This window comes from Dendrobates tinctorius, unplaced genomic scaffold, assembly GCF_039654945.1.
Source record: "Dendrobates tinctorius isolate UK_male_01 unplaced genomic scaffold, ASM3965494v1 ptg000060l, whole genome shotgun sequence".
Taxonomy (NCBI): Eukaryota; Metazoa; Chordata; class Amphibia; order Anura; family Dendrobatidae; genus Dendrobates; species Dendrobates tinctorius.
The window spans coordinates 5,395,761-5,409,852 of record NW_027361728.1 but is presented as its reverse complement, the minus strand read 5'-3'; the positions used below and the strand labels follow the sequence as shown (position 1 = coordinate 5,409,852).

Here is a 14,092-nt window from a genome sequence, read left to right as displayed (position 1 = left end):
CTCTCTAGTTACCTGAAGACTTCTCCCTTATACTTAGAAACAACACCTCAGCCATGATATTGCTGATCACACATGCACAAGTCTCCATCTCAAAGCCACCCACTTTGAGATACATAACTATCCTTCAGGATTCTGCCACTCATCCGTTCTCTTGGGACATCCACACAGCGCCCCCTAGTGGACACAGTGGTCATTACACCACATAACCCGCCCCTCTGTTCAAACTTGTGGGGTTGAACACACAATCTTACACCAGGATCTCGAGACCGGGCACTCATTACACATTGCCCTCCAGGTCGACAGAAGCGTCTCCATCTGTCATACGGCCTTATCTCTGCGTTAGGCCTCCCCCGCCCCCAGTGGTCAAAATATCGGTCATTGTCTTTGACCCTCCAATTGCAGTCTGTCTGCATCATCAGACACTATTTAGTCACCACCCTCCTAGAGTGCGCTTTGTCACCTGACCGTTCTCCCACTGATCGGCTCTCCCGGTTGGTATGGTCATCAGTCTTAATCGGTCCTACTGTCTGGCCTGCGTCTGACCCATTCAGCGTCTCACAGGGACTGCGGTCTCTCAGCCTCGCACAGCCCGTCGAACTGCCACTTGCTGACATTCTTCGGCCACGTGCCATGTCACTACTTGGAGGAACCCTTCGGGTCCTTACATCTTGGGTTGGAGGCGGCCGCAACCTGGTATTCCGTACTTCTTTATTAATTCGCCGACGGTCCTGTCTCAAGTGCTCAATCTCTTGCAGGTACCCCACTCAATACTCTACAAGCATCCGAAAGTCTCTCAGGCTCTCCGCGGAGCCAACCACCATGATGGGAATTCTACCCACTTCACTGGATACCTGGTCTTCATCATCAGGAGGGATCTTCACCCTCACCACACCGGAGATATTCACAAGGTCTTGCATTACCTTCCCGGATCTTCCAATGATTCTCCCAATCAGAGCTTTGGGTACCGGAACCACGTCTTTCCGCAAACTCCGCCGATCCATAGCCTCCCTGGTTAACTCCAGGCGTCGAGCAGCTTTCACATTACTCTGTCTGACCAACTGTTTGACGTGGAGACACTGCAAATGCATCTCTTTCAGGACAGCTACCCGGTATGCTGTATCTTTTCTGGCAGATATTATCACTAACTGCCGAGTCTCAGGTGCCCAGTGCACCTCACACGCCTTGACCGCCTCTTTGAAAGCCTCATGTACACCTTCCTCCGCACAGGCATCTTGCATGTCTTCTGGAATGTCAATCATAGTCTTGAAGGACATGGTCTTGCTCTCTTCCAGGCCAGGAGGCTCTGGCCTTACCACGGACACTTCCCTCACTACAGTTGACCCGACCGGGTGACTGTCTTCTTCAGTTCTTAACTCATCAACTTCACATGATTGGATCACTTCATGACCCTTGGCCACTATGTCTACTGTCAGTTCTGTCTTACTATCACTCACGCTCACCCGCGGTAAGTCTTCGTCCAATTTCTCCCGCAGAAGACTGTTAACTACTCCTCCGAGTTCCTCCATCTCTTCCTTTAGGTTCTTGTTCACACTTTGCCAGGTGGACAGGTGACCTCTGAGCTCCAAGATCTCTTTCTTGAGCTCCTCGACCCTGTGCTCAGCCGTTTGTCTCAGGACTCTTTCTCGTTTGACACATTCATCCACCTCCTCTCTGAGGGCCTTATTCAGTCCTTGCCACGTTACCATGTGGCCTTTGAGCTCAGAGACATCTTTCTCTAGCCCTTCTATTCTGTGCTCCCTTTCTTTCTCAGAGCCAAAGTCACCCCCAGAGATTAAGTCATCCCTCCAGTTACTCACTAACCGTGTGACTACTTCCGCCGTCTTACCCACCAGGTCAGCGTCAGTTTTGTCATGAGTTTCAGTCAGCACAGCACTAGATTCTGTCCTAGTGGTGGCTACTGGCAACAGCACGTCACAGTCATACCACATCGTACGGTGAACCCCCAAGACACTATCGGTGTGTCAGCTCCACTCTTTTTGTTTACCACACCATTCTCATTTCACACTGTCGTACCCTTCAGGTGATGTCAGGTCAGTAAATTCATCTAACGCAATTCTTTCTCTAGTCGCCCCTACGTCTGGCCTGTCCACGTTAGGAGGCGTCAGCGTCTTCATATTGATTAGTCCAACAGTAGGAACGTCTCCACCCTCGTGGCATATATCATCAAACCTGACAAAGTCCCGGCCCCACTGCAAGGCATACACTAAGTCTGATGGTATACTGCCCCCTTGGTACTCACTGCCTTCGAGCCCCTCAAACATTATTCTGTCTACCGCATAGTTCACTGTGACCCCATGTGCACAGCGAACCTGGACCATTTTCTCGGTCAGACAGAAAGTGAGAGGAGTTCCTACCAGAGTCACCTGACTCTTTGAGTCCAACCGTCCCGATATCCCTTCCCGGTGTAGCATCACGGTACACACTTGCGGCCAGTCATCACTCGGAAAGAATATCCCACATTCTGGAAATGACTTACATGAACACTGCAATTTCCCAGACATACCTACTGAGCCAACCAGTGCTGCCATTTCTTCAAACTCGGCCCCTTTCTGGACCACCACCCCAACTTGGGTTACCTCCTCCTTCTGAGACCCCACCCCTTTTGGGTTACCACCCCAATTTGGGACTCCACCCCCTTTTGGGCTACCACCCCGATTTGGGTCATCGCCCCCTTTTGGGACTCCACCCCCTTTTGGGATCTCCCCATGTCTGTTATACCGGTTTTCTCAGACCACAGTTCACACCACACAGTTTATGTCTCTCACGATACCAGACAAGTCCTTGCTGGCACCACCACAGCTCCTGCTGTCACCGATCACCGGCACCACCGGCTGCTGTTCACACACACAGCGGCTGGAGTCACTGCAGCTCCTGCTGCACTGTCTTCGTGGATCCGCCGATCCACCGGAAGCCGCTTGTCACCTTCTTGACTCCCACTGAGCCACCGCAGGCTGAGTCGAGAAAAAAGAAGAAAAAACACACCACAAAAAACTCAAAAACTCACGTGTCCTGACTGTGTGCTATCCAGGATGCTCCTGTCTCCACCTGAGACCGTCCCACACACAGGGCGCACCGGGTGCAATTCAGGGAATGACCCTCCTCCCAGGGTCTCCCCACACACCTGCCTCACCAGGTCCAGGGGCTCGGCGGATGCTCTTCAGGACAACTGTCTCCACCTGAGACTGCCCAACACTCGCGCCTCACCAGGTCCAAGGTCACAGCACATGCCCCTAGGATCCGACTCTGCTCCCAGGGCTGACCCTCCAGGACCTTTCCTCACTGAACCCTCCAGGTACACTGTCTTCCTCACTGACCCAGGTCAGTACCACACGAACACCTGTCCGATACCTGTGTCGGCCACACGGGTCACCGTTTTACTCATTGACCCAGGTCAGTACCACACGAACACCAGTCCGTTTCTCCTGTGTTGCCCACACAGGTCCTCGGGTGCCTCTTCTTCGCAGAGGCACACTAGCAATTACCAGTCTCTTTCTCCTGGGGAAGCAGCAGCACTGGGCTCACCGATCCGGACAGTGCCTTACTCACTAGGCCACCCCACTGTTTCCAGAACCACAGCCGGACAGTGGCTTCCCCACTTGCAGGCCGTCACAGGTTCTGCTCACACATGGCCGGTCAGCAGCACATCACACGGCTTCCACAACCGTCAGTCCTCCTGGCTCAGCGTTGCTCTTTGCCACCGAATTTTGCAGTCCTTATCCGTTGCTCCCAGCAACAAGGCTACACCACTGCCTGCATTCTCCACCAATTGTGAGGTAGCGCTGTAATTTAAGTAGGGGATACTTGCTCAGCAGCCACAAAACAGATCCAGCACGGGTCTTCATAAGCCATAACATAGTCCATGAGGTTTATTATGCAGCATAAACCACATCAATATAAAGAGCATTACAGCATAACGTCCATTATACAGGCTATTCAGCCTCATCCTTATCTCACCCACGTCAGGGTTCCCACATGGCTGTTTCTCCAGGCTGCAGACACCCACTCACTCCTCAGGTACTCTCAGACACTGGCCGCCATTACACACACAGCCACTCCACAGGCTGTTAGCCAGGAGTTCCTTCTCCTCACAGGACCTTCCAAACTGGAGCAATCAGGTCCCAGCATTCACCCATGTGACCTACCCTGGCCACCATATATGGTCCGTAGCCACGCCCACCAGGTCACATGGCTATGACCTCATCACAGGTCCTTCACATACTCACATAGCCTTTTACTATAGGTGTTATCAGACACACCCCGGGGTGGATTTGTAGGTAACAGAACCCGCCCATCTCTCTAGTTACCTGAAGACTTCTCCCTTATATAGAAACAACACCTCAGCCATGATATTGCTGATCACACATACACAAGTCTCCATCTCAAAGCCACCCACTTTGAGATACATAACTATCCTTCAGGATTCTGCCACTCATCCGTTCTATTGGGACATCCACACAGCGCCCCCTAGTGGACACAGTGGTCATTACACCACAGTATGTTGTATGCATGTAGTATATATGTTGTATGTATGTAGTATGTATGTATGATTCAAGATTCAAAGAAGCTTTATAGGCAGGACTAAATACACATTAGTTTTGCCAAAGCAGGTGTACAGAAGGGAATAGGGATAGGGACTGTAGGGATGTTGGGAAGGGGCTGTAAGAAAGGTGGATGGGGCAGATCCAGGATGTGGCTATAGAAGTCCATGGCATAGGGAAGGTGGATGGGGGCATGGGGGCAGATCCAGGATGAGGCTATAGAAGTCCATGGCATAGGGAAGGTGGATGGGGGATTGGGGCATATCCAGGGTGGGTGCCATAGAAGTCCATGGCATATCATAGTTCTCTTTCTCGCAGTCTATGGCATTCGCTCACATATTGCGCTGCTATCTCCAATGTATGTATGTATGTTGTATGAATGTAGTATATATGTTGTATGTATGTAGTATGTATGTTGTATGAATGTAGTATATATGAAGTGTGTATGTAGTATGTAGTATCTATGTATGTTGTATGAATGTAGTATGTATGTAGTATGTATGTAGTATGTAGTATGTATGTATGTTGTATGAATTTAGTATATATGAAGCATGTATGTAGTATGTAGTATGTATGTATTTTGTATGAATGTAGTATGTATGTTGTATGTATGTAGTATGCAGTATGTATTTAGTATGTATGTAGTATGTAGTATGTATGTATGTTGTATGAAAGTAGTATATATGTTGTATGTATGTAGTATGTATGTTGTATGAATGTAGTATGTATGTAGTATGGTTTATTTTTGTTTTTTTAACATTCAACACATTAGCCGGATGATGGCACTACTACTGTCCCATCATTGGCTAATGTGTCAATCACTGTCTTTGTAGCAGGCATCGCCCGATGGGACTTGTAGTCCCATCGGACGATGCCTGCACACGCACAAGACCCCCGGCTGGCCCGCATAGACCCCTGAGAGGCCCGTACAGGCCCCGGCAGCCCCGCACAGGGCCCCGGCAGGCCCGCATAGACCCCCAAGAGGCCCGTACAGGCCCCCGACAGCCGGCACAGGCCCCCGGCAGGCCCGTACAGGCCCCGGCAGGCCCATACAGGCCCCGGCAGGCCCACACAGGGCCCTGGCAGGCCCGCATAGACCCCCGAGAGGCCCGTACAGGCCCCCGACAGCCGGCACAGGCCCCCGGCAGGCCCATACAGGCCCTGGCAGGCCCGCACAGGGCCCCAGCAGGCCCGCATAGACCCCCGAGAGGCCCGTACAGGCCCCCTGGCAGGCCCACATAGACCCCCGAGAGGCCCGTACAGGCCCCCGACAGCCGGCACAGGCCCCCAGCAGGCCTGTACAGCCCCTGGCAGGCTCGCATAGACCCCGAGAGGCCCATACAGGTCCCCGACAGCCAGCACAGGCCCCCGGCAGGCCCATACAGGCCCCGGCAGGCCCGCACAGGGCCCTGGCAGGCCCACATAAGCCCCCCCGAGAGGCCCGTACAGGCCCCCGACAGCTGGCACAGGCCCCCGGCAGGCCCTTACAGGCCCCAGCAGGCCCGCACAGGGCCCTGGCAGGCCCGCATAGACCCCCGAGAGGCCCATACAGGCCCCCGACAGCAGGCACAGGCCCCCGCCTGTTTGTAGAAGACACACTGCAGTATATCTTAAAGAAAATGGCGCCAGAAAGCGAGGACTGCGCATGTGCCAAGTTCGGCACCACAGCACGCCCTCTCCAGACATCACGGAACAACAACTTAATGATCGGGTATTGACGCGGGCCCTCTCCTGATATCACGGCGAGACCCCACGTCAATACCTGATCATTACAATGTTGGGCTGTGATGTCTGCAGTGGGCGTATTGTGGTGCCGGACTCGGCGCTTGCACAGTCCTCACTTTCCACAACATGCCCTCTCCAGACATCACGGCATTGGGGGGGTGAGGGGACCATGCACTCCCAGATTGGGAGGTGAGGAGGACCATGCATTCCAGGACAGGTGGGTGATAGGACCATGCATACCAGGATTGGGGGTGAGGGGACCATTCATACCAGGATAGGGGGGTGAGGGGACCATGCATACCAGGATAGGGGGGTTAGGGGACCATGCATACGTGGAGGGGGTGAGGGGTAGCATATATACCAGGATAGGGTGTGAGGGGACCATGCATTCCAGGATAGGGGGTGAGAGGACCATGCATACCAGGATTGGGAGTGAGGGGTAGCATGCATACCAGGATTGGGGGGTGTGGGGACCTTTCATACCAGGATTGGGGGGTGAGGGGTAGCATTCATTCCCGGACTGGGGGGTGAGGGGTAGCATGCATATCAGGATTGGGGGGTGAGGAGACCATGCATTCCAGGATTGAGAGGTGAGGGGACCATGCATACCAGGATTGGGGGGTGAGGGGATCATGCATTCTGAATTGGGGGTGAGAGGACCATGCATTCCAGGATTGGGGGTGAGGGGACCATGCATACCAATATTGGGAGTGAGGGGACCATGCATACCAGGATTGGGTGGTGAAGAGACCATGCATACCAGAATAGGGGGGTGAGAGGACCATGCATACCAGGATATGGGGTGAGGGGACTATGCATACCAGGATTTGGGGGTGAGAGGACCATGCATACCAAGATAGGGGGGTGAGGGGACCATGCGTACCAGGATAAGGCGGTGAGGGGCCATGCATGCCAGGATAGGGGGTGAGGGGACCATGCATACCAGAATTGGGAGGTAAGGAGTGCCATGTATACCAGGATTGGGAATGAAGGAACCATGCATATCAGGATTGGCGGGTGAAGGAGTACCATACATCCTACGATAGGGATGAGGGAGGACCATGCATACCAGGGTTGAGGTATGAGGGGACCATGCATACCAGGATTGGGGGGTGAGGGGACCATGTATTCCAGGATTGGGGGGTGAGGGGACCATGCACTCCAGGATTGGGGGGTGAGGGGACCATGCATACCCGGATTGGGGGGTGAGGGTACCATGTATACCAGGATTGGTGGGTGAGATAATCATGAATACCAGGATATGGATGAGGGAGTACCATACATACCAGGATAGGGATGAGGGGTACCATACATACCAGGATAGGGATAAGGGGGCCATGCATAGCAGGATAGTGATGAGGGGTGCCATACATACCAGGATAGGAGGGGGGCAGCACATACCAGGATGGGAGACCATATACCAATAAAAATGCTCACCACCCAGGCATAAAACGGGTTCATAGCTAGTGTGTATATATATACAGTACAGACCAAAAGTTTGGCCACACCTTCTCATTCAAAGAGTTTTCTTTATTTTCATGACTATGAAAATTGTAGATTCACTCTTAAGGCATCAAAACTATGAATTAACACATGTGGAATTATATAATTAACAAAAAAGTGTGAAACAACTGAAAATATGTCATATTCTAGGTTCTTTAAAGTAGCCACCTTTTGCTTTGATTACTACTTTGCTCACTCTTGACATTCCATAAAAATCACAGAGAGAATGTGATGTCTGTGGTTAATATTGTAATTTGTAGCAGAGGCTTTGTAGTTTATTTATTTTTTTAATCAGTGAAAAATTACTGATGAAACACTGATGGTAATAACTGAAACAATGACCAAAACTGATGAAACTCAGATCCAAAACACAGAACTACAGTCCATGTTTTTATATACAAGGAAAGAAACAGACATCAGAATGAGGTCTGTCAGCAGGTATTTGGGAATCAGTCAGCAGGTTTCTGCTATATAATATGAGAGTATTCAGATAGCAAATTGGTATACTTGAAATAAAACGTAGCTTTTATTTATCCGTTAAAAAATTGAAAAAGTGCTATATTGTGCAAAAAGTGCTTGTCAAAGTGCATAAAATAAAAAAATGTAATGTATCGCCTCAATATCCTATATTTAAGGACGAAAAATGCAGGTGCAATCTTGTTGCACCCTAATTTACATTCAGGTGTTACTATTGTAGAAACACAACTGAAAAGATCTTAGATATAGGACCTATTAATTGCTGCACCCAAACTACAGCCTTATGTCTCTAGTGGAGGCAAATATGTCCTTCATACATGCCATTTGAACCTTCTATTATATGACGTGTTTAGACATAGATTCAAAAATGCGCTGATAGATTGGACAGTGTGATTTGCATATCTCTCATAGAACACTGTTTGTCGGAATGAGAGTAGCATAATATAGAACAAGAAATCCTGATTACAGTAATGTATCACTAATTATTAGGCTGAGTGCTGTAGTTTCAATAGGATGAGTGATTAATCAGTATTAGATTGTCACTATATGACTAGATATCATGTGCTGGATAGTAACACTAATCTGTGTAACCCCACCCCAACCACTGATTGGCAGCTTCCTGTTTACCCTGTGCATTGTCAGTCAGTTGCCAATCAGGGGTGTGGGTGAGGTTATATACAGTTCAGCATTCTGAGCACTGCTACATCTACAGCAGATAAAGCAGGGATTCTATCAAAACTGCACCAATCAGTCCAGTAAGTGACACATCACTGAAATCAGGCTCTGTGCCCCTACATCATGCTGTTCCGAAAATTGCATTGAAAAACCTGCTGACAGATTACCTTTAAGCATCAAATGTATTTGAAAGTGTAAATTTCTTCATCAGACATAACAGATACTCCGTATGAACACGCTGTTGAATGTACTAGACTTCTAGTTAGTTCATCCTTGATTAGGCTTTACACAGTGATTCCATCAACAGCTAAACCACTGCATTTTCTTATTCAGTGGAAAATCATTATGGTCACACTGTTTTATGGTATATTAAATGCATTTTATAGTTCTGTAAACCTCGTGTCCCAGGATACATTACTAACCATTCCAGAGTCCAGGAATGAGTCTCTGCCGCTATCTCTAGTGACATATTACCTTCAGTACTGATGTCAAGTTGACGGTGCTGCAGCTAATTGGTGAGGTCAGCGGCACTGAGCGGCTCATGCCATCAAATTGGGGGGATCTGTGCAGGTGATGTTAGTGATAGTAGAGCCGTGAAGAATGCTTACCCTCCATTTACACATAAGCAAACATGTTGAGGTCACTTTGACATTACTAAGGGATTGGGCACAGGGGCTAAAGGATCTGAGTGTTATTCACATCTTTTCCGGATGATTGGAGTACTTGTAATTCTTAGTAAATTTATCTGCTGCAAATCAAATTTTTGGGGAACGCTTCAGTGAAGCCAGGAAATGAAAATTTCAAAAGATTTTCTTGTCAAGTTGATCATTAATATTTGTTTTTCATCTCCATATCCAGGACGCATGTATCAGCATCTGTGACGCAAAACCGAGTTATCATTTTGCTATGACTGGAAAATCATATCAAGTTATTGTAAATCATTTCTATAAATTACTTCATAAAGTGAGTATAACAATATTTGCATCACTTGCACAGTTCTCAATATAGAAATAATGGCTTAGGCTAGGGTAACACATTCAGGTTTTTAATGCATAATTAAAAAAGCAGCGTGGGGACCCCTCAATTCTTGAGAACCAACCTTGCTGAAGCTGACAGCTGAGGGCTGCAGCCCCCAGCTGTAAGTTTCATCTGGTTGGTTCATAAAATGAGGGGGACCCCACGTCGGGTTTTCATTCATTCTTCTCTCCTGCTGGCAGAGCAGGAGAGCAGAATGACAGCCGCGGTCAGCACCAGCAGCCGGGAACAGCGCTTACGGTAGCCGCTTCTTCCCAGCAGCCATCCGTGAGCACGGAGGACAGTGTGAACAGTTCTCCATGTGCACATGTACAGCACGTGTTGCGGGCTGTGTGTCTGTGTTAAAACGGACATGTCAACGTATTTTGCACATGGACACACGGTCCGTGAAAACACGCTGACTTGTGCACATACCCATTCATTTGAATGGATCTACGTGTGTCAGTGTCTTTGGTACGTGAGAAAACTGTCACTACACGTACCGGAGCCACTGACGTGTGAGAGAGGCCTTATGGCTTGTCGGCCTCACTAGTCAGGAATAATATGTTTTGGGCCAGTCAATCCTTATTTTCAGTATTTTTCTTCAGAAGGAAAATTAAGCCTGAGAGTTCTTTAATTTTTCTCTTTTTCTCTAGTTCATCAAGAATGAAAAAACTGGTTTTATGAAGGTGCTGAAATGTATTATTTCACAGATTAATCAACACAGTCATACAGACTCTAGGGGTCCTGCACCTCCCTAGTACTTGATTCTGTGTATTATTATTCACAGACTCAGACTAAAACTTCCATTTTCTATGTTCTGAAGTGCTGTAGTAATACATCATACTGTGGTTTATGTCTTTCTATCCCTAAACATCAAGCCAAATGTGAGAAGCAAAAATACAACCTTTAATTAAATCAATTAAAATAGATGAATTGCAGTTATAAAAAAGACACTCAAGGATAGATCTGCAATGTGAAAGTAGTGGAAAAACTCTAAATCAGCTGTCCTCAAAATAGCATTTCTTGCCTATCCACAAGAAGCGTCAGCCTGATGATTGCAATGCTTAAATATGAAATCCACTTAACTTTTTTTGTGCTACAAGAATAATTTACATATTAAGTATAACATATAATTATTTTACAGATCCTTCTCAAAGGCACAATTTTTGCTAGAATGAATCCAGGACAAAAATCCAGTCTTATTGAAGAATTACAAAAAATAGAGTAAGTTTATTTGGCAATGTTAACATTAACAAGATATATGTGAGATTGTATGTTTAAGCAGCTTACCTTTTAACATATATTCAGAAAATGAATGACTTTGCTGGGAACATGAAAGCTGCGTATTCAAATGGCGAAACAAATATTACATAGATGAGACAGCTTTACTGAAAGACATCAATACACCATAGTACTGCAGATGAACATGTGTATATCAGTAGCCCAAAACTTTTCTTACCTCAAGCCACATTCAGATCCGATAGATAGTGCGAGTCGCATTAAGCAGGACCCCTGCTCCCACTTACGCCATTGTGAGACCAAGAGCCCTACAGTCCCAATATAATGTCAGCGAAAGATTCCCCACGGGAAACACTCTAAAACCCTGTCTCTTCTCTTCCCTTATATGCAGTATACTTACAACCAGGGGTTTCCACTTTGCTCCCTTTTGGCATTATGGAATTAAGCACATTCACCCCACACCATTGCATCTAACTTCAGCACCCCTCTAACTGGCAGTATCATCCTATCTTCAGCATAAGTGTATCCAGTTCTGCCCTTCTGTGAAGGGCTACTCACAAAACTCATTTCATCTGTAGACCTGATCTTCATAATTGTTTGCTAATCCTGGTGCTAATGCACAAAGCTGGCGGACAGCCATAAGCCACACAATATAAGCCCACCATCCACATGTGGTTCCAAAGTCTAGATTGGGGACCCCTGGTTTATATGTTTAAGATTTTAAAGAAGAAACTTAGCAAAAAGATACAGTACATTACACAGATATGAAATAAATTAATATCCAATTTTCTTTAGTTATTATGCTGGAATGTGTGGTGATGGAGCAAATGACTGCGGGGTGAGTAACATTTAGAATTCTTTCTTATAACTTATGGTTAGATTTTCCTTAAGTTCTTCCATATGCTTGTTTGTTTTCTAAATTGAATGAGCTATAAATAATATGGATCATATTTTAATATTGATCAATAAATATTAGTCATATTACCAGTGATCTATACAATGAATAAAATCACCATTAACAATAACAAACATAGTAATATAGTATGTAAACCTGAAAAAAATGTCTATATGATTCAGCCTATTCTATTGCAATGTTGATTCAGTGGAAGACAACCCCTCCTTCCTTCAATAAGACAGAAGAGATATTTTATAGAAAAATTCCTTCCTGACTCCAAATATCACAGAATCAGAATAAATTCTTGCATCATCAACCGATCTCTGCAATTTAGTGCATAAAATTTGCATTATTATTCTTCAAAGAAGGCATTCATTCCATTTTTGAGTTCTTTTGATTCATTCACCATGACAATTTCCTCTAGCAGAGAATTCTAGTCTCATTGCTCTAACTGTTATGGTTCTGCAGCACAGGACTAGGGTAGAAGGGGAAAAACTGACCCTGCACTGCGACTAGGCTGATACCCTACGATGGGGTGGGCGACCCATTCCTTGTGAATAGACCCACCGACGATCCTAGGTTAATCTCAAGCGAAGACCTATAGAAAGGGGGAAGGGGGTCCCTGAAAGATTTCAGGACTGGGTACAAAAATGGGTCACCTAATAGAAAAACAAAGAGAAGGCTGCAGAAACAAACTGAAAACAGAAACTAAGACTAGCAGAACCAGAGGTCCCAGAACTGCACTAATTATACACACAGAAGGCAAAGCAAGGCTCCAAGCCAAACTTCAAGCGGATTAACACTGTTGTCCAGTTTGTCCAGCAAGGAATGGGAGACAAGTGCAGGCTAATAAAGGGTGATACAATCACCTGACCCAAGACAAACCCAGCACCAGGGGAAAACGACCAGCAGCCAGAACACTACAAGAAAATGGTGGATAGTCACAAACTGAACAGATTCTAACACTAACAGAATCACAGCAGAAGTTCTAAACTGCACTTTCTCCAAAAATTGAAATAATAAATGGTACTGAGAGATGCCCGGTGTACGGGGCAAAGAGGTGGGGAAACAGCACAAGATGAGCACTGACAACAGGAAGAGGGAAATGATGGTGACCTCTAAACACTCACCTAATCACCCTAAATGGGTCTTTCTTCCATGTACATCACATGCCATAGCCCTGGGTGACCCTGGGCTTAACCACAGATAGCGAGAAGGATAGCAAGACAGTAGCCTTACTACTATGATAAGACAACTCCGGGAAAGAGACAGACAGGAGACAAACACACAAGCAAATGGAACTCCACAGGTTTCAAAAGGAACACAATGGTTTCTCCATGATCACTTACTCCAGAGAAGTAAGGCACAGGATAGAAACTCTAAAGCTGGAATGGAAGGAATTTAGGAGAGGGTTTAAATAATGAAAGAGGAGTAGTCCCAATATGCCGCTGCTGACACAGAAGCCAATGGAAAACTCAGCTGATTTTAAGCAAGAAATTCTTGACAAATTTCTTACCACAAGAAATCATAAATCTTAACTCATAAATGGCCACTCAAATACCAAAGAGGACTTGTGATCATCTAATCGCCATAATCTTCTAATCCCAGAAGCACCACAGGTCCCAGCAGGGTGTGGCACATTCAAGACACAAGATCTACAAAATATCATGTAGAGCTTTCTTACATATATTTTACCTCAACATCTACATTGCTTAGGATTTTATTATAATGATGTACCGTATTTTTCATACTATAAGACTCACCGGACCATAAGACGCACCCCAAATTTTCAGAAGGAAAATAAGGAAAAAATGTGTCACATGGAGGTCTGTCTTACAGTCCGAATTCAGCATACCGGGGTGAGATCGGCAGTGCTGGTGGAGCGTTATGACTTCCATCCCAGGCTGGTGTGGCAGGTGCAGTGGCCTCCGGTAAATCCCATCCCTGGCAGGTGCGGCAGATGCAGCTGGTGCATCAGTAGTGCTCTGTGGTGCGAGATTGA

General features: G+C 46.9%; 1 protein-coding gene across 1 annotated transcript in view; it reads left to right on the top strand.

Moving 5' to 3' along the window:
- Positions 1-14,092, top strand: part of LOC141092478 (probable cation-transporting ATPase 13A4) — a 349,711-nt gene that overhangs the window by 256,133 nt on the left and 79,486 nt on the right. The window contains exons 20-22 of the mRNA XM_073578646.1: positions 9,798-9,902; positions 11,101-11,180; positions 11,991-12,033. Of these exons, the coding sequence (XP_073434747.1) occupies positions 9,798-9,902; positions 11,101-11,180; positions 11,991-12,033 (228 nt within the window). The remainder of the gene's footprint in view (positions 1-9,797; positions 9,903-11,100; positions 11,181-11,990; positions 12,034-14,092) is intronic.